General features: G+C 47.0%; 8 protein-coding genes and 2 non-coding genes across 10 annotated transcripts; 6 read left to right on the top strand and 4 right to left on the bottom strand.

Annotated features, from left to right (window-relative positions):
- Nucleotides 1–77: 77 nt before the first annotated feature.
- Nucleotides 78–650, top strand: EDB82DRAFT_524338 (uncharacterized protein; the record flags this gene model as incomplete). Its single annotated transcript, XM_065609127.1, has 4 exons — nucleotides 78–90; nucleotides 138–170; nucleotides 220–593; nucleotides 642–650. 4 exons carry the CDS (start codon nucleotides 78–80, stop codon nucleotides 648–650), a joined length of 429 nt encoding a protein of 142 aa, XP_065464807.1.
- A 186-nt stretch (nucleotides 651–836) lies between these two features.
- EDB82DRAFT_574850 (uncharacterized protein) lies at nucleotides 837–2,128 on the bottom strand (the record flags this gene model as incomplete). The annotated part of the gene is made up of 4 exons (XM_025734750.2): nucleotides 1,646–2,128; nucleotides 1,484–1,599; nucleotides 1,200–1,384; nucleotides 837–881 (listed from the first exon to the last, which is right to left on the bottom strand). Exons 1-4 carry the CDS (start codon nucleotides 2,026–2,028, stop codon nucleotides 837–839), a joined length of 729 nt encoding a protein of 242 aa, XP_025585525.1. The 5' UTR covers nucleotides 2,029–2,128.
- A 2,157-nt stretch (nucleotides 2,129–4,285) lies between these two features.
- Nucleotides 4,286–5,735, bottom strand: EDB82DRAFT_555445 (uncharacterized protein; the record flags this gene model as incomplete). Its single annotated transcript, XM_025734749.2, has 1 exon — nucleotides 4,286–5,735. One exon carries the CDS (start codon nucleotides 5,733–5,735, stop codon nucleotides 4,626–4,628), a length of 1,110 nt encoding a protein of 369 aa, XP_025585524.1. The 3' UTR covers nucleotides 4,286–4,625.
- Nucleotides 5,736–7,111: 1,376 nt separating this feature from the next.
- Nucleotides 7,112–8,866, bottom strand: EDB82DRAFT_555443 (uncharacterized protein; the record flags this gene model as incomplete). Its single annotated transcript, XM_065609654.1, has 4 exons — nucleotides 8,245–8,866; nucleotides 7,869–8,172; nucleotides 7,720–7,749; nucleotides 7,112–7,249 (listed from the first exon to the last, which is right to left on the bottom strand). Exons 1-4 carry the CDS (start codon nucleotides 8,373–8,375, stop codon nucleotides 7,112–7,114), a joined length of 603 nt encoding a protein of 200 aa, XP_065464806.1. The 5' UTR covers nucleotides 8,376–8,866.
- A 262-nt stretch (nucleotides 8,867–9,128) lies between these two features.
- On the top strand, nucleotides 9,129–11,334 carry EDB82DRAFT_536256 (heterokaryon incompatibility protein-domain-containing protein; the record flags this gene model as incomplete). The annotated part of the gene is made up of 6 exons (XM_065609283.1): nucleotides 9,129–9,249; nucleotides 9,306–9,665; nucleotides 9,730–9,792; nucleotides 9,845–10,316; nucleotides 10,389–10,647; nucleotides 10,708–11,334. 6 exons carry the CDS (start codon nucleotides 9,129–9,131, stop codon nucleotides 11,332–11,334), a joined length of 1,902 nt encoding a protein of 633 aa, XP_065464805.1.
- An 810-nt stretch (nucleotides 11,335–12,144) lies between these two features.
- EDB82DRAFT_t151 lies at nucleotides 12,145–12,218 on the top strand. The gene has a single exon. It is a non-coding gene; the product is annotated as a tRNA-Val (tRNA).
- Nucleotides 12,219–13,195: 977 nt separating this feature from the next.
- On the top strand, nucleotides 13,196–13,948 carry EDB82DRAFT_524334 (uncharacterized protein; the record flags this gene model as incomplete). The annotated part of the gene is made up of 3 exons (XM_065609126.1): nucleotides 13,196–13,367; nucleotides 13,420–13,826; nucleotides 13,892–13,948. The coding sequence occupies 3 exons, from the start codon at nucleotides 13,196–13,198 to the stop codon at nucleotides 13,946–13,948; spliced, it is 636 nt and encodes a 211-aa protein (XP_065464804.1).
- Nucleotides 13,949–14,414: 466 nt separating this feature from the next.
- EDB82DRAFT_t152 lies at nucleotides 14,415–14,503 on the top strand. Its single transcript has one exon. It is a non-coding gene; the product is annotated as a tRNA-Arg (tRNA).
- Nucleotides 14,504–16,634: 2,131 nt separating this feature from the next.
- EDB82DRAFT_170150 (uncharacterized protein) lies at nucleotides 16,635–17,474 on the top strand. The gene has a single exon (XM_025734745.2). It carries the CDS (start codon nucleotides 16,881–16,883, stop codon nucleotides 17,418–17,420), a length of 540 nt encoding a protein of 179 aa, XP_025585520.1. The 5' UTR covers nucleotides 16,635–16,880; the 3' UTR covers nucleotides 17,421–17,474.
- A 1,282-nt stretch (nucleotides 17,475–18,756) lies between these two features.
- On the bottom strand, nucleotides 18,757–19,592 carry EDB82DRAFT_475027 (uncharacterized protein; the record flags this gene model as incomplete). The annotated part of the gene is made up of 3 exons (XM_065608031.1): nucleotides 18,757–19,127; nucleotides 19,189–19,340; nucleotides 19,396–19,592. The coding sequence occupies 3 exons, from the start codon at nucleotides 19,590–19,592 to the stop codon at nucleotides 18,757–18,759; spliced, it is 720 nt and encodes a 239-aa protein (XP_065464803.1).
- Between the last annotated feature and the right edge of the window lie 194 nt (nucleotides 19,593–19,786).

Raw genomic sequence — 19,786 nt, 5'->3', positions numbered from 1 at the left:
AATCGCAGACTTCAAACTCGTACTGAATCAACCATACTACACTTTCCAACTTCAACATTCGCCAGAACATCGTCATCATGGCTAATCGCAGTAAGTCAGTCGAACTTCCATCATCGATCATACTAACATCATATCAGGTCACATTTCCTTCTTCTATGAGCCTGTTCAGGGTATTTTCCCAGCCTTCCACCATCCATGACTTCACGCTGACAATATTAGAACCACGCCCTTACATGCCCTACAGCGGTGTCAATGACAACGATGTCGAGATAACCTCACATTACATTAATCGCGTTGACCACATTGTTTACATGTGGGTAACTTGGTGTAATGGCTCGCGGGGGATGCGGTGCAGTGAGTACGACGTCCAGACCGTGAAACCCAACAAGGTTTACGAATACTGGCGCAAACTCGGCGGACGTTGTTCCACCACCGAACTTTCGATGTACCACGTCTTCGACATCATTGGCGAATGTGGGAGGAGCTATCATGTTCAATGGATCGGGTATGATGAAGATGAGGCGACATGGGAGAGCAAGGCCAAGGTCAAACGGATTTGTCCTCGTGCTGTACTTGACTGGCAGCAACAGGCTGTAAGCACCTTAGCAAAGGTGAACTAGAATACCACTGACATCTCCTAGGCACAATAGGCCCGAAATTAAGTGTACCACTCCTCGTTCGCAGGGGAGTTATTGGCAGATGGAAAAGGGCATAATTCTGCAGCAGGGTTGATCTAAGAAGACGGAGCATACACGGTATGGCAGGCAGGCGTTCTATTGTTTGTTCGATATCACATATAGAGGTCATTGGGAAATTATCTGGTTTTTTCTTGGTATTTACTTGTCCAATCTTCCGCGCATCATATGAGGCTCAATCCTAGACTATAAATTGCAGTTAAGCTTGCTTGTCTGGCAGATGTCGATGTAGCTTTTGAAGACTACTATAAACCTCCCTTCTTGTGAAACGTGCACTGATGAGACGGTTTCATTCTGACTTGTGCGTCACAGCCCGGCTTTTCAGATGTATTAGTTATCTCCAAATATCCTCCTTGGATACGAGATGCTTCAATGTGTGACATAAGCTCAGATTTTGGGCGCCGCAGTAAATCCCCTGCCACTCAAACGATCAATCCATTGTACTTATGACCCTAAAGAACAGCGCGAATGCAACTATTCCAATCGAACCTTGGAATCCCTTACCCTCTTCCCAAGTTCAGTGACACTCTCAGAAGTTCCCCGGATTAGACCTTCATCTGGGTCGTGCTGACAAGCCAGAAGTACCAGCGCCGAAGACTTCCAAAGAGGCATCTTTTGCTTTCTGGCACTACTGAATATCGTGGCGACAGCAAACAACAGTGAAGCCAGTTCTACAAGCCCTGGTCCAACTAACCAATACCAGTGCACAGCAACAAATATCTCCGTGTCAATTCTAACCCCTGTTTCCAATTGCATGTTTGGCCCAGATCATATGTAATCCGTCATACTGCTCGCCATGTTGTCGAAGGCGCGGGACAGGTTCACCTTATCACCAAGTACGGCGCTCAATCCATGTTTTAGGCTGTCAGTCTCCTTCCACAAACTCCAGCTGGAAAGTCGGCGGCTGTAGAAGATCTTTTAAGGCCCGTTCATCAACCCCGTCAAAGTACAAGTCAGGTATACCGGCTTTGACAGGAGAGCTGACAAGGCGAGGTATCTGAGGGCTTTGAGATCGAGCCGCCCACTCAAGATCGACGACATGGATGTTGCCGAAAGAAAAGACGCTGCCATTTGCCCTAGCGTCTGTGTATTTATAAGCAACGTAACTAAGAGTACATTCCGTAATGTCGTTATCCAAAGGCAAATAGCCCTCATCTCGCCCTGACAGTATCTCGAGACCCCATCTGTGCTGGGAGAAGATTCCATGATGGGCAGATTCTTCGGTCACGGGAGGTTTTTGGGTTAATGTAGGCTCTGTCGATTCAATTTTGGTATTGTGCACTGGTGCTAGCTCGTACGAGTGTGACGGTGGCTTCGATTGAGTTAGTGGCATGATTCGGGCGAGTCTGTTCACAATGATATACTTGTTTGAGTGTGTGATAGATAATATGATAGGCCACAAGCACCAATTATATACTTGCTATGTGTTTATTAAGCCGCAGTACGTTGCAGTAGTTGGTATAAGCATGATTTAATAGTAGAAGGGTTATGCAGGTGGCTGGAACACCTACTGCTGGTCGAGCTTGGCAATCAGGCTGCACGATAATTGTGTGCTTTATGCCTATAAGCATTGAAGGACAAGCTGACTTCAATGAAGTCCAGGTCCTAACTAGAAAGAGGCAGGAAAGTTATTGATCTAAGTCTCCTTTATAATTCTTACTATATAATTAAGAGAATATATCTGCCTATCCGTCAAATACAAAGACTGATGAGTTAAGTGCCGGCGAGGGCCGCTTAGTCGTACAAGGCTGTGTAGCTACACGAGCGGTACTTCTTATCTTGTAATCCGCCATGAATCACACTGGGCGAATCATGCATCATACTCAGACAAGAGAGCTGAACGTGTCTAGGGCCTTGGCAGCTTGTGTCCTACACCCAGGTGCATTGGAGAGAACCGCTTTATGTGTTCACTTCTCTGTATGCGGGTAGGCGCTGAGGCTGAGAGCAATCGTGCACGAGCGTGTAAAGCTTATGGTAGAGTTCTATATATATAAATATATTTGATGGTTCATTAGAGGTCCTCTCTCCAGCCAAGAAGTGCTCGCCGAAAATTACTTCTCAGATGAGCTTGATCACCTCTCGGCCTATCGCAATTCGATCAAAATTCGGACACGGCGTGTGTCGAGACAGATTCGTGTCTCTAGTCAGCAAAAGACTGCTCGTCTATGTGTGCGGTCACCTTGGAAGAGGGACGAGAGTTCTCGTTTGGCTTCTTTGACTACGAATGCACAAACATTTGGGGCATACCTTCTTCAGCGGAGGCAATGGGAGCGCCTCGGCAATTGGGAGGTTCTGTAACTTCAATGTATGGAGAGCTAGTGGAAGATCGATGCAGATAAGATCCGATGTATCATGCTGATGGTGGTATCGGCGCTACATTTTTAATTACGGTGGCCAATGCAGTTGGTGATTTGCGAATGCAGTATGCATTTATCGAGAGAAGGGTGTCTTCAAGGGTAGCAATCAGGATTACCTCGGGTGGAAACAGAAGTAATAGAGGGTACGGCCTATGTCGAGTGCATTGTGTTCATGGATCGAGTAGCTTCTTTTTAAGGCGTTCTAATGACCGTCCAAATCATAGCGCATTCTTGTATCTCAAGTGACTGGACAATATTTGAGTTGAGAAGTAGGAGAAGTCACCTTCGTTACCGGATTCGACCGATGGCAAGCTTGCTTCATGTGCATGCGCAAATGCTCGATCAGCAGTGCCGGTGTTCAATCGCGTTGCAGTCCGGCTACCACCAAAACTGCTCGGTAGGAGTATCATTTCTCGATACGTGTCACGGTGAGACCGGCAGGGGGCAAGCTGAACACAGCAGCAGTATAGAGGGTCGATCGGCGTCGCGTGGGTGGGAGAGACGTTGCCAGACTCTATAGAGCCACGGCAATCACTGGTAGAGAGATCCCCCGTACTTGTAGAGTGGAAGGCCGTGTATTCGTGGCATCGCGCATGTCAAGCCGGCCATCGTGCATGAAAGGGTGAGAATATCGCAGGAACTCGGGGTCGTCAAAGTGGACAGGCCATGTTAGATTGCTCAGGTATCTCCCCACTCAGTTGTCTTTGTTGCCGTTAAATCGGGCGCGTTGTTGTCTACAACAAAGCAACGAGCGCATGGTTGGGCCACAATTACCAGTGAGCAGCGTTCGTGTGGCAGGGATATCCGAATCCTTCTCGTGCAGACTTAAGTCGGGGCGTTTCGCCTGTCAGCCTGTAACTCATGGCGTCTTGACGGCCGTTTTCCCTTTTGAATGGGCTCGTAGAAGGGTATATTATAGATCGTTTGTGTTGCGTTGGCGTATACGGAGGGTGGGCAATCAGTGCTGGCAGCGAACAGAAGTCGGATCGATGGTCGAGAGGACGGAGAAGCAGGTCATGTCGAGTAAGAAATCGGGTGCGCGATTGTTGTTTGCAAGAGCACTAGACAGTGACATCAAGTGCGAGACTATGCGAGACAGCGAGACATCAAGACGGGTCTGGATGCACAGACGAAGGTTGGAGGAGTCGAGGTGTGTTTAGGAAGAAGTGTTAGAGACATCAACAAACGAGAGTGACAACGCCATGCCTCGCCAATGGCAAACTCACGATAAGAGATAAGGGTACTGGTCTTTTGGGATGCAGAGTATGCAGAGTACTAGAATCTACGCCTTCGATTACGACGAGACATTAAGGTGCACGCGCGAATATTGTTCCTTGCAAATAAATGCATTTTGTCTTTGTTCGTGTATTATGGGATGTCTGTGGGTATATGTATAGGTAATATGTATATATGGTACATGTGTTCATGTGTTCATCAATCATGAAAACTATTCGGTTCACGAACAAGGCTTCCATTTGTGCGTGTATGAGCCTCGTCCCTGTCAAAGGGCATCGTCAGATTATGTGATCTTTGGAACACCCGTGAGCCGTGAGCCGTGAGCCGTGAGCCACCATCAGTCAGCCGGCGGCATATCGAAAGACAGACTTGCTCCCCTTATATGCTCAAGCACCTTGTATTTAACACGATCTACCAGTCTGTCCTGGTCAACGTCCTCTCTCACGAACTTGACATTCTCCGCCAAATCCTGTATCTCGGACCTCGCATCAAGGATTTTGATATCCATCTCCTCGCCCAACTCATCGCCCTTGATCTCCGTCCTCGTTTCCAGCGCGTCAAACTCTTCTTTCAGGTCTTTGTGGCGCTTTTCAGAAGCAATGACTTGCTTTCGTAAATCATCTACCTCTTCCCTAAGATCTAGGTTTTCTTCTCGAAGGGCTTTGATCTCCGCCCCGTATCGGGCTTGCATTGTCTCCAACTGGGCCCATATCAAAGCGATATCTTCGTCGCGTTCGTCTCGAAGATCATCCTTGAGGCGTCGCCGCTTCCGCGATTCGAAAATGGGGGCATGGGGAGGTGGAGGTTCCGTCTGATCGTAGGACGGCGGTGGTAGCTCTTGATGGGGATCGTCTGCATGAGGGGCGGGCAATGTGACGATTTTGGCGCCCGTGCCGCTAAACATGCTGACAAGATCATCTTGAACAACGAGCGAGACACCGCTGCCGACAGCATCGCAGACGGGTTGGAGTTGCGCCGTTAATGTGCCTGAGTCTTTGATATAGATTGAAAGTACGGTAATGTTTGCAAGTTCGTGGATCGCGTCTAGGACTGTCCCTGATTGTGCGCGCAGAGGAGCCAGCGGCTCGTGAGCTTCTGCTGAAACGAGGACTTCGGGGTGTCTATTGAGGCGGAAGTCGAGACAAAGGGTACTGGAGTGGAATTTGTCCCGCACAGCACTAGGAATTGTAGGATTTGGTATGATTTCAAATGAAGAGATGAATGAAGGAGATATTCTGAGGATCAAAGTCGTGCCGGTCTTCATTCCCTTGATTCTGATGGGTATATTTAACTGAAAGAATGTTGCTATGCTATCGAAGCGCGTCGTAAAGGTGATGTCCCTGATTTGGGGATCAGGTTCGGCCAAGAAGCGTGTCGCATCGTTCCAACACCAAGCAGCAACCGCAGAATTTGTTGTGTTCACATCGAGATTCGATAGCGTCGCCATTTTCGATTGGTTCTACGGTCAGCTTCAAAATCTGCAACAGCACGTACCTTGATCAAGTTCGATACCGCAAACCGCCGAATCAACGATTCCTGACAAAGAACCTTACCCTCCGTCTCCAGAACTGAGCTGCAAGACTGAGAGTGAGGTTTTCTTCTTTTACGGCCGAAAGACCAACAGGTTTTGGCCAAGAGAAGTCAGCTTCGCTGCCGGGCAACTATTCGAGCTCCAGAACTGAGCTGCAAGACTCGAACAGTCCCCTCTACAGACCCCGCTCGTTCCAGCAAAGGAGTAGGTCGCCAAAAGACGCTCGTTTGAAGGGTGCGAAACGGAATTTATGATGGCCTGTAGCGCGATTCACCGACTGCTCTTGGGACGCGTTTCGGAGGAGGCGGTTCGGCTCGTGAGGAGGGTAAAAGGGCATCTAAAGGTCGCTTCATGAATATGTACAAATTAAGGAAGAGGAGCCTCGATAGTCGAGATGCAGGTCGTAGGGAGAGGACATGGCGAAGAAGAGATCTGTGGTAAGGTGCGTGAACGATTGCGTTAGGCAGGGTGACCGAGATGAAGAGGCTGGATGTGGGGCGGAAGAGGAGTTACTCCGCTCGGAAGAATAAGTGGGTTTTGAGCTCTCGACCAATAGAAAGCACGACGAGCTCCCTCTCTTTAGCTGGCGCTTGTTGGGTCAAGAAAGCAAGGTCATCTGTCTTGGGGCGTCGGAGAACTGGGCCGTTATGTAAAAGTATAGAAGACAAAATTAATGGGTAGGCTCATGGTATTTTGAAGCGGAGTTTGAACTATTTATTTTTGCACCCTTGAGCTTGTTAACAACTCAGTGCTGAAACTGTCCTGGTTCTGAGGCTCTATCATAACTCGATCTAACTTGGGCACGGAACCAGTACTAATTTAATTGTTTATTCTCAGACTCACTCTTTCATACTAAACGTTGTGTCGAGATTGCATTCAAGAAATGAATGGATCACAAATTGAGAGTACTCAAAATTATCGTTGTTAAGTTTTCGGTGTACTGTTTCTATACCTCCATAATCCCCCCGAGAAAAGGTCAATCGTAAAAACGAAAGTGAATGAGTAGCTTTTTTTTCCCTATTAAAAACAACACTTTAAACTACCACATTATGTCAATATTGCCTTCTCTTCAGATGCATTATGGATGTTGATTCATCGTTCGCTTGCCATACAGGGTAACAGAACACGCTAAAAACGTGGATGGCGCTTCGAAATTAGCAGCAGACCAGCTACAGTTTCGTTTGCTACGGAGAAAATATTGTACATTCGAGCAAAAAGTCTTTGATGATGTTGAAAATGAATTTTGACTTTCAATCGCGGTTTATTGTTAACTGGGAGGTCAGCACGAGGGACTACTGAATACTCATTTGGACTTGGTATTGGCCTCGCATTCCTGAATCATTCATTTGACGCGATGACGTGCCAACCCGCCTAGAGTCTCTCCGTTGGCCCCAGCTTACTGATCGGTGCTCTTCGCTTGCTGCTTCTACCTACGAAACAAACATATTTTGCGGGATCAAATAGATGCAATTGCTACAACGCGTCCTGCCTCAATACCGACAAACGAAATATCGACAAACGATGGAGTGAACTCCAATGACCCAGCCCACAAATCCTTCCTAAGCTCTGCGCATACAAAACGACTCGGAGCGAGGCGACAAGACACGAATCCACTGGTAATGCGACAGCTCCGAGCTGAGGTTACAGACATTGAGCTTTGGTCTCTCGTTAGCGATGCCTCTGCAACCTATGTGCCCTCCCTTTGGTCAAGACACTCCGTCTCCTCCGCGCCTCCGCCTTGCACCATATCACCCTCGAATAGTCTAACAGCTGCGACTCGAGCTCAACCGCTACAACATGGAAGCTACATCTGCTACGGCGGGGCCTGACCCTCGGGACATCGTCTAAAATTGCATCCATCACTCGGACTCGCGCGCCCGCCCATACGATCAATACTCACGAGCGAACCGCACATTCGATCCTTAAAGCACTGCAGACACGAAGTAGAACAAGACTTTCTCAAGATGATAGTATCGTTATTGAAATTGCTCAGCATACGCAGGCCCCACGTTTGCACCGAATTCACGATCAAAGGCATTCGACACCCACGATCGCCAACAATGCGAGGGAAACCGCGCTCGCAGCGATGGTATGAGGTTGCAACATAAGCAATGGAAAACGATGGAATGCTGGCGGTATACTCAAGCTCCCAGTATTACTCGCGAATACTTGGACAATGTGGGAGGTCGCATGCGCCATTTGGCCAGCGACCTCGCAGTAGTGCTCGTTGCCTGTATTAGCAGCCGACCGTGCCGTCACTCGACGCCTTGAAGCTCTCTTGACACTGCTGGACCTCATCACTCCCTTCTCAGGGTGTGCCCGAATCTTTCTCACAAACGCTTTTGCCATCAACCTGACCATCACCGATCAACTGTTGCGTCAGGCAGTGACCCCGCCCAAGCTGTACAATCTGTAGGCCTCTCACCTTCTCCCGTTACTGCTGCCGCGGTCCACTTTCATTGCATGTTTATGTCTTGTCCAACGGCGCTTTCGGGTGCTGGTTCCCATGCGAACAGTGTTTGTTCTGGCCTCTGCAGTAAAATATTTCGTAGCCATGCCTTGCCCTGTAGGACTCGAGACTCGAGACTACTTCGAGTCGCATCACCAAATTTGCTCAATCGCGTCTTGAGGAATCCGATCACAAGACGAGCTCTTACGGGCTATTATCCACCACCCCTTAATAGTAGTCCCATTTTACATTCAGCTGCCCATGGATCTGACTGGAGTTTCCTGCATTTGGGCTGGCTTGCGAATGGCCATGGTGAGTAAAGAAACAAGATGAATCGCACAGACCGCTTCACACGCCCGAGAGTCCCAGTTTTGGGCTTTGACAACTGCGCTTTCCAAGCTGCAGCCCAATTATCATGTCCTGTACTGCCGATCATGGCCAATTTCCTGTCTGTCAAGACGGAGTGTAAAAGTGAGGCCAGATCAAGCTATGCAGAAACAGCGCGTCAATAGATAAGTTGGACAGGAGCGGGGCATATTGCGGTGTATATAGTCGTGCCTATGTAGCAATTACGAACCTGTTCCGTTTCCAGCACCCCTATTCTGATTCCCCTACATCGCCAACATGTTGACCGAAAGCAACAAACTAGACGATACCTGCACATACACCATTGGCTTGACAAACTATGTAAGTTTTGCAAAGTCTTAGAGCTTGACGATGCTTCATATGGCGGAGAGACCAAGAAGCAGGAGAATGGATCGCCTTTTGTTGATTTTGGTGAGGTTGTAGAAACCAAACAGGATTGAATAGCGACATCTGGATCGAGAGTGACCACGGCGATCAAGCCTTGGAGCTACGTGATGCCAAATCATGATGTGGATGCCCCAAAGACCGTTGCAAAGACGGAACTGGGACTTTCATACTCAAGGAACGATGAGCTTCCTGACCTACTGGCGCTTGGCGATACAGCATCAGCTGGACGTATGTTTTGCAAGGTCCTCTGTAGTGATCTGAGGACCACGTGGGACACGATAAAGGAGAATTGGGAAAACGAGAGGGAAGAAGAAAAGGTAAAGAGGATGAGCAGAAAGAAGAAATAGAGGAAGATACGAAGGAACAAGAAGAAGGAGATGCCACTGATGTTGAGGATAGTGAGGGTGATGATGATGTTGATGATGATGATACGGATGCCGAGGAGAACAAGGAAGAGGAAGCAATCGTTGAGACCTTGGACAAAAAGACAGAGGGAATTGGCGAAGAAAAAGGAGAGAGGAGAGGAAAGAAGACGAGGCAAAGACCGAGGCTGCTGAGCAATTCCGATCTCCAGCTGTGGCCCCAGAGGTACTACCCAGAAAAGCAGAATTGGTCACCACCGAGATTACCTACAAGCTCTAAGAGTATGGAGCGAATGATGATCGCCCCCAAAGAACATGGTTGGATGCGCTGCACATTTCTTCACAGTTGACTACCAGGGAAAGAAGAGGAGATACTCCATTCATTTCAATATGTACGCGGAAGAATCTGGTGAGTCAAACCTTTAATGACGCTGCATCCTTAGAAACTAACGTGTCATAAGATCCATGCACTTCTTGGCTCGAGATTAAAAGGTGGCCCATCATAAGCGATACATTATCTCTGGCATCTTTGAGAAGAATGAATGAACTCATTCGACTTCCAGAAGAAGAACAGCCGGTGAAAGTTGTCAAAAAACCCTTCTTACCAACTCGTCTACTTGATGTGCAGGCATCTTGTCCATCGGGCTTGCGTCTGGTTATCACCAAAACGGATTCCGATGTTTGTATGCTTAACGCTTCACTGAGACGATACGCAGCGTTGAGTTACTGCTGGGGCTCGGGGAACGCAGCGCTGAAACAACTCATGACAACCAAGGACGTGTTGCAGAAGCATCTTGATGAGATTCATATGGAGAACGTTCCCTTGACAATTGCAGACTCGATCCGAGTTTGCAGGGCGCTTGACGTACGATACCTCTGGGTCGATGCTTTGTGTATCCTTCTAGGAGACCGTGATGATTGGCCAAACGAGTCGTTCCAGATGTCCAGCATCTATGGGAACAGCTATCTTACACTATATGTTGTGTGATGTGATTCGTGTTCCAGCGGTTTCCTTCACAAGGACTATAGCACGCCCAATGTGAGAGTCAAGTTCCAGTCGAAGCTTCACAACTCAGTCTCGGGCAATATCACTCTTCGAATGCTTCATCCACCTTCAGTAACAGTTCGGAGGTGCACGAAACAAGTCGAGAAATACGGCCGTGCTGATGATTCCGCCGGTAACTCGGACATCAACGAAGCCCTGTGGAGCACGCGAGGCTGGACATTCCAGGAGGATCAACTAGCCCGCGGAAGGTGTTCCACGGTAATCTGATGTTCCACGTCAATCGTGGGTCGCAACTTGAAGCAGCTGATGGCTCAACAGTGCGGAGCTTTCGTTTTGTCGAGACAATGGATTCTTCTGGAACTAGGGCTCGAGACCTGGTATACGATGATCGAGAACAACTCCGAAAAAAACCTTTCCTATGAAAACGACAAGTTCCCAGCCATCGCAGCTCTGATCAGGTCTTTCAGCGAAAAGTTTAAGAACCAGGCGTATCTAGCAGGCCTGTGGGAGTCAGACATTCACAAAGGCCTTATTTGGACCTGCACCTCGGCATGGAAGGAGTTCGACGACTTCCAAAGGCTTTTGTCGAAGGAACATACAGTACCATCTTGGAGCTGGGCTCATCGTCCTCTGCTGGTAAATTGGATCCTGAACCATGACAAAAGGCCCAAATCGGAGCTTATAGTCCGTGGCTCCGAAATTGTCGCTCTAGATAAGCATAACGATTCTAGCTGCATTTCAGAAGGCCGTCTACTCCTAAAAGCACGAATATTCAAACCGCCAACAAGACGAAATGGAAAGATCAGGATCAAGCACTCATACAACTTGTGGAGGGACATGAACTTACCATCGTTTAACTATATTCTCTGGTCCAAAAGTAACAAGTACATGGTCAAGATTCGCTTCGACTGGAATAGTCAATCTTGCTTTAATGATGAGGGTTAACCCTGTGGTCCAATGAACGATATATCCCTGATCCTCACTGCCAGAATCTTCCCAGGCGATGATATGTTGCTGAAGAGTCATGATTTTGCGGATGACCAGGAATTGTTGCTTGGAATTGTAGTTTGGCCCTCACCTAAAGAAGAGGGAGCATACGAGAAGATAGGCGTTTTCTTTACAGAGGACAGGGGAAAGGATGGAAGAAAGTTCTGGCAGGATGTTCCGATGCAGGATCTGGTGCTTGTGTAGGCATTCAGTTTGGCCTGAGTCTCGTGTGTGAGGAGATGAGAAGTTCGAAGCATATGGTTATTTGTGGTATTTAACGCTAGTATTCTTGCTCAATGACACTCGTTGAATGCCTCACAAGTAACACTGGTGAGGACAACTGACGTAGCTTGGCTAGCGTGCATGCTAAATAGACTGCACCAAAGTCTGCAGCTTGACTTGTACATCAAAACCCAACCACGGAGAGCATGTAAAACTATTCATGACATCCCATTCTGAGCCCAGTGACGTCAAAAGTTACCTCTGCCTTAAACTTCGTAGTGTCTTGATCATCGAGAAGACGTCTTGGAAGAGATCGTCGACGCCAAGAGCATCTGCGCTGGGTAGCCCATGGTTGAGACCAAGTGCATTGATTTCTTCACTGCAAATTTAACACTCTCCAAGCTTCCGAGGCAGACTGGCAAGCAGCGTTGTTTGCCCCATGATATGCCCGAAACCGAGAAGCTATTCCTGTTTCCGACTAGCCGAACAACTATTCTACTAGGACATAGATCACGATGCTACAAATATCTGCAACAAAAACAGCTTGGTACTGTGGTCTAGTTGGTTATGACATCTCGTTAACACCGAGAAGGTCCCCGGTTCGAGCCCGGGCAGAACCTCATCTTTTGCGTGTTGCACCATATCTCTTTTTTGTTCATGGAAGTGAAATGTAACCAAAGTCTTTATGCAACGCACGTTTGCCACCAGGGTAATCCTTCCTAATACACTGGGGCCTCTTTTATCTCTTTCTTTTTTTCATGACTGTCATCTCATCGTCTTTAGGTCTTGTAGCAAATACACTACTTGAGCTTGAGATGAGGGTATTGCGGTCTTTGGAAAGCGGCGTGCAATGTCTCGTACAGCACCTGTTGATCAAGAAAAAAAATCCATACCGTTCCTCAAGAAGAGCTATCTGAATCGTCTAATCGTAACTACTACAGTATACTTCTCAATGACGCAAACGATAGCTCTAAGTGACATATCATTTTAAGCCGTGTTTATGTGTAACTTGGGAGATTGACAAAAGGCAAACATGTGATCCATCAACAACGGCATGGCCATGTTAATAATGAGAGAAAGGAAGCAAAGAAGGTTGAGGGTGAAAATCGATGCATAGGCGTCACCTCACACGCTTCATTCATTCTTTCAGAATGACACTGGTAAAAGACAAGGAGAAGAATAAGAAAAAGGGAAGAAATTGGTAATATGATTTATCAATTCCGCTCTTTTTGTTCGTGCTGTCTGCAAGGATCAACTCTGCACCATGAAAGGACCCCTGAACACCAGCCTCTTTGTACAACACCAGCTGCGACGTAATTTCTGCCACTCAGGGGCAATCTCATCGTCATCTTCAACTTTGTCATTTAGTCTTGCTTAGTCTCGAAAATTAAAAGGCTTCATTCTGCAGAGAACTGCGCAATCGGAGAGCAGGCAAAGATAGACCTTTCCTTCAAAGACCTGTTTGTGCGTATTCAGCTGCCTGGACCTATGTCTGTAGTGATGAATGACGGAGATGACGAACAAAGGCCGGGCATAAGACATGCACACCTTCTGCTTAGCTGTGGCGAGACATAAGATGCAGTATCTCTCTACCAACATGGTATGCTTCTTCCTCTCACTGCCGTGTTCATCTCTCGACTACGAACCTTACACTGAATCACATTATATCAGCAACCGCACCATCGTTATCGTCACAAGCATGTGTACGTCGTATGATCCCCGTATCTACGACGTCCTCTCGTGCTGGTCGTTTGACCCTGCGAAGGATGGTAAGTGAAACGTACCTGCTTCTCTGAGATTTAGTCACTAACCAGCATACAGTTCCGACTTCTTCTTCTCCGCAACACCAACCCCTGATTTCGGGAGCAACAGCATTGCCCGGCGATTTGTCACAGCACTCCGAGGGGATCGAGACTGGAAATAATCACACCTACCGTCGATATTCATCTGTTGTAAATGGGTTGCCTATCTTTGACAACAATTGTCCCGACGAAAATGCTAGAACAATACTGTCTAGCTCAAATCCTAATAAACCTCCTACCACCGATCAAGTAACTTCCTACAACGCATCTTCCCTGGGTTGGCCTTCTCCCCCCGTCACCCTCGAAGTCTTTCGTGTAATCGGCTATCGCACAATTTTTGGTCGAGGATACGATGAGAAGAATGAGTTCTGGGTCAATTGGAAGGGATACCCTGCATCTGAAGGCACCTGGATGAAGGAAAGCCTCGTTCGACGAATTGCGCCCCTACAAGTTGCGGAGTTCAATCGTGAACGACGCTTGTCTTGCCATAGGGGTCTCTATGGAGAGATATTCACGAGAAAGCACGCGCCATGTTGCGATGGCAATGATACAAATTTGTGTAAAGGGTGTATAGTTTGTGGAAGAGGGTGTCACTAAATCTGATGGGGAGGGTTAGTTGCTTGATGGACTTGGTGGCACGTCTTTGAGCCAACGGCAGCGCATTCCTTTATAACTTCAATTGAAGATATCTTTCATTCGACATGAGCCTTGTGACTGCGGCTGTTGACAAAGAACTGCGCCCGAATTTGGGCCATGGCTGCCTTGCTTTTGCCATTCTTCGTTATAGTTGACTGAGATGATGAAATATTTATGAGTTAAGGAGTGGAAATCCCGACCTTATCTATTTAAAAGTACACAACACAAATGTCCCATTGCCCTCAAAGACGGTTCCTCGCACCATCTGGTGTTCTAATGCAAAAACTTTTCTTGCATATATGCGAACACGCTGACAAGAAACGTCAACCCAATGTTGATTATTCCAAATTTTAGCCAACACCCTATCAAACTTGATCAGGCCGCGTGGCCTAATGGCTAAGGCGCTAGATTTCGGTCTCCAGCATCTGATTCTCTAGAGATTCCAGGTTCGACTCCTGGCGTGGTCGATTGACACAGCTGAACTATTCTTTTTGCTGCCTCACAACAATATCAATCGCCTAGAGAAAACTCAATTACTGTGGTGGCATCGTGGGATCTCCGCCTTCTCTCAGTGAACTCTAGATACGCTAGTCTGGCTGATGGTAATAGTCGTCGAGAAAGTGTCATGTAGTGCTTTTGTTGTAATAGTTTACTCAGATATTAGCTAAAACCTTTGTGGACGTCTCAGCAAGTTCTTGTTGTCATTGTGAAGATTGCAGTCTGGTTTGTATCTTCTTGACCGGTAACTCCCGTTTGTCATGGGAATCATGAAGTGACACGCTCCTTGCCAAGTAAAAGGGATACTAGAACAAACAAAAATAAACAGAATTGTGCTTCTGTAACAGTGTTTCATTTACCGTTACACCTCATAAGGGCCACAGCGCTATATACTTAATGCACTGGAGTCAGAAATTTGAGCCTTGAAACCTCAAAACCCAAGATGGCGATCATAAGCTACGTCGCTTCGACGACAAGAACCGTAGAGCGCCCATTTCTATTATGCATTCTTCTTATCCTTGACCCACTCATGGTAGACGTCCGTAGCAACCTGCCGAACCTTCTTCTCCCGTTCCCAGGAAACCGATTTCCTTTCATTTGGGTATCCCACCCATTGACAGAAGAATGTCTTGGTATGATCTGTGCGAAATAAAATCTTGGACAGTGTTCGAGAAAAGGAAGCTGTGTTATTAACTTCATGTCACTTGGAAGGGGCGACTGTACATGTACCTTCCAGACTTTAAGCGTGGAAAGACCCAGGTGGTCAGTCAGGTGCACTATTACAAGAGTACGGAGTATCTTGACTATTCTTATTGTTCGTTGGAGTCTAGCAAAAAGTATTCGCAACAGATAAGGGTACTGCTACTGTTCGCCAAAAAGGCAAAACATACAACAGCGGGGATTCGCTGGTCGTCACCGACCCAACTACTAATCCGCCCCTTACCAGCTTGACTATGGGAGAGCGGACGGGATCCCGTATTTTCTGGTAGGTATGGTCATATGTGAAGGTCTAAGCGGTAAAACAAGACTATAATGGAAGGCTCGCAGTTACAAGTTGGCCGAAGCCTTCATTGATGGTGAAACAACAGACATGATGTAATGTTCCGGCGGCTTCATTTCGACCAATACAAAGTCTCACACCATTGAATAGGGTCTATGGAGAATGCGAAACAGAGCCTTTCATAAGAATGGCATCGCTAGCTGTAGATCGGCTATAGTCGCGGGTACCAACTGGGTTCATAGATGCATGCCCCAAGGTCATGTATTTCAAAAGAGGGCACTGACCCTTCTCGGTGACAACCTTGAGCCTAATTTCCATGTCGATCAACGAATGCAATCATGGACAATCGGGAAATTACTTGTCAAAAGAAAGGATGCTTTATTGGACCTCTTTAAGGACCTTTGACAGTGTTCGAGGTGGACATGTGTAATGAATGGACTGAAATACTTTTGCATCCAATCCCCTTTTGCCCTTAATGAAATAAAACAGGAATACCTTCCAAGACCGACCGGAGAGTAAGAATGAACCGGGAAACCACAAAGCTTCTATTGCCAATCAAACTTCCCTCGAAGCGCTCGATCTAGAACAAGATTTCTTTCACCGCCGTACCTTCAGCCCTACTCGATTGTATTCAGCTGAAGCCACGGCGTAGTCCTTGCTTGGAGCTGACTTCTAAATTAGGCTAGATCATATGTGGTGGTAGCTACATAGTACGTCCAAGTTCCAGACCCGAGATAGATGCAATAACTATAGGCTGCTTTTCTGGTTGCTGAACATATTGAGACGGTATCATAACTGGCGTGTCCTCAACTGAGCATGACAATTATACTTCGTCTCTTTTAAGTTTCAAGGAGGTTGTTTGATGCCCTGCCTTGTTTCATCAATCTCCTCTTCATCCGTGGACGTGCTTCGATAACACCCCGCCAAAGAACAGTCAATTTATGGCGCGAAAGTGGAAATTAGCTGGCACTCTCATTAATATCGAATGAAACTCTAGACACACAGGTGCTTTATTTGTCGCATTGTGCCAGAAGAAAGTGGCGGTTTAGTGAAACTAGCCTAACGCAATTATTGGCATAGCTCGTTTATGAGCTGAAAACTACCGTGCAGGGGTTTCAAATTGAGCTTCTCTTTCGAGGGATCGGTGCTCGTATGTTTAAGACATACTTAGCTATAGCCCCTTAATTATTCTGATAGAGGACAAGACTCTTGTTGGTCTGACAAGCCTGTGATGACCGCTACTCCATTTTGAGTATAAAAGCACCACTCGACACCTATCTGCCCTCGGTATTCATCCCTTCACCTCTTTCACTTCTCGACATTCTTCATAAAACAAAAATTCCACTATGCGTTCAACCATCATCATCGCTGTCGGGGCCACCCTCGCTGCCGCTTCCAACGCTGTCGAGAAGCGCGACGCCAAAGAATGTGCATCACTCGCTCAAGAATTCCTCCCCAAGTTGACTGATCTTCCTACCCCCGAGGGATCGGTTCTCAGCTTCATTGCTAGCAAGACTGAGCTCGCCACCTTCACCAACAGTTGCGAATTCCCCCACGTTACCGGCACTATGGCCAAGGAGTACTCTTCCTACGTCGAAAAGCTCAGCTCTTGGTACAAGGACCAGGTCAGCGACGTTTCTGAACTCATGGCGGCTTGTTCCGATGTCCCTGAGGTCAAGTCGCAGCTTGACAAGCTAAAAGAAAACGGCGCTCTTTGCAGCGAACTTTCCTGGGCAAAGGAGACTGGCTCTGCCTCTAGCAGTTCCGACGACGAAAAGAAGGACGATGACAGCAAGGAGGATGAGGGCAATGCCGCCGGACTCAACACCATGGCAGCCGGTGTTGTCGTCGCTGTCGCTGGCATCGCTGGTGTCATGATGCTTTAAACAGCGCCACGATCCAGCTTCAGAGACGAGGCATGTTGGGGACAAAGATATTCGATGTTTTGATTGTCTAGCAAAGGTGTACTGGTGTCTATAGTTCTGTTTGGAAGCCTACAATAAACGTGTCATGGTTATTGTTTTCTTAATTGTTGATGATCTAGATGTTGAATTTGTCAGATGCCACAGAGGGATCTCAGACCTGTCTCGGCAGCTCAGCAATGGAGGATCTGCGGAATAACGCTGAATCTCGCGGTTTAATTTCCACTGCATGACCTGTGACCATGGAAAAGAACGCCAACAGACACTAAGGTGAATGATCTACAGGGGGGCACGGCTAAATGGCAACCAATCTGAAAGCAATGGCGACATGCCTTGTCTTGTGTATTTACATCAACTGTACTTAATGTTTTGACGGTAACATCCCGATGAAAATGTAGACTATTCTGGTAACCGATGCCAACCGTGAAATTGGCTACGCTATCGGGAAGGCTTTGCAGCATGTTCGCTTCCCTAGTGCGTAACTTTCAGGCCCAAAATATTCAAGATGATGCAGCATCACGGCGTTGGGCATCGCTGCATCGAGCACCAGGAGCGGCTCGATCGCCTCGGAGGTAGGCATAGAGTAGGACAAGGTTGGCAAAGACGTTCAGACCAAGAATTTCGTAAGGCTTGATATCATCTTTGTTGAGGTAGGCAGCAAGGTTGGCGAATAAACAAGCGCCGGGAATAAGGTATGCGGCTGACGCTTGAATAAAACTGTCGAGCAAATGCGTGCCGGAATGAACGGCTGAACTCATCGTGGCCAAGTTTATATCTTTTAGAGAGATTATTCGTATTCTGTAACGGTCTGTCCCAAATTGAATGAAATCTCAGGATGATAAGAGAGAAAAGAACGGTGGATGTTATGAAATCGAAACGAGGGGATTATGACAGTATTGAATACAGACGTGCCGCTTATCCGGTCAAAGTAACGTAACTTGTTAGTTGGACGTCAAGTTGAAATCGTATGATATTGTCATTCAGAACCAACAGATTCAGACAAGAAATAAGAGCTCTCTATCATGTGAAAAAAAAAACCGCCCTGTCCGGAAGTACGGCACATCTGACATTAAGTTAATAGAGTGTATATGGATGAAGACCCGAGTCGCCCGAGTTGTCTAACCACAAATCATTTTTATGTTTCATATGATGAACTGTATAGACTTGGCTCTTAGATACAGAGTGGGGGATGAAGTTAGTAGTAGACTTTGAAAATCGCATACAACCACGAAAAGAATCCCATATGGATAATCTGTGTGTTGATTTTGGAGATGATGCAATTCATAATCTTTGACTACTCTTAGATATGCCTTAAAAAGTCAAAGGGCAATGCTAATAGGCTGTCTAACAAGTCTTCAACAGGTTCATTGACTCCTGCCTTCACCGAGCAGACAAACGTGTCAAGCTTATGTTTATGAGCATATGTTGACAAAGTGGTGGAAGGCGTAGCAACTGTAGCAACAGTGTGTTGTTCCAACCAATACCAACTTTCGTCGTGGAAACCCGAATCAACAAAACTACTAGCTGTTTTGCTGCACATGGAAGGATCCTCGAGGAACGCCCATTCCATCGCGTCGCCCTTCTTGTCGGCTCCATCGTAACTGTGCTCAAACAACTCAACTTGTGCAAGCTGACATGTGGTCGACGTGTTATTGACGAAGTCTTGCAAATCTTGTAATGCTTTTCTGGAGTCAATGGAAGTTCATGGTTGGGCCAAACAGGTTAGATGTACCTGTGAAGTCTTCGTATTGTATTTGCCTTGAAGAATGTGTTTCAATCGACAGTGATGAGTTGCCAACGTCTGCTCTTTTTGTATTCTTCAAGTTATCGTCTTGTGAAGATCCGCTTTTTCCTTTTTCGTGTTCCTTTCTCTTCTTTCTCACTCTTTCTTGTAATCAGCACAAACGAATAAAATAAATGATTTGGGAATGCAACTAACGGAGACTTTCGAGACTCTATCACCACACAGTCTGCTGTGTTCCATTTACAATTACTGCAAGGTGATTGTCGTGTAACATCGCATCGTACTTTTCGAGATCGACATGAAAGACATGCCCTTTTAGCTCTGTTAGCCCTCCTCCTTGTTATGTTTGTCCGGGTGGATGAATTCGGCTTAGCTTCTGGAACATTACACATGATGAAAACAGAGAGAGCTTTTCTTTACCACATTATACCTGGAAGCACTGAGGATGACTGACACTTATAGAGGAAAGTCTGTTCGTGCCTTGATCAGCGATCTTGGCCTGATTTAGGTTAGCTAGGTTGTCGCTACGATGTTCCTCTTCCCCCGCATTCTACGGCTATATATAACCGTCGTAGCCGTGCCCGTC

The sequence above is a fragment of the Fusarium venenatum genome (genome assembly GCF_020744135.1).
Source record: "Fusarium venenatum strain MPI-CAGE-CH-0201 chromosome Unknown EDB82scaffold_2, whole genome shotgun sequence".
Classification (NCBI taxonomy): domain Eukaryota; kingdom Fungi; phylum Ascomycota; class Sordariomycetes; order Hypocreales; family Nectriaceae; genus Fusarium; species Fusarium venenatum.
Note: the sequence above shows the minus strand (reverse complement) of the source record. Positions and strands in the feature narration are given on the sequence as shown.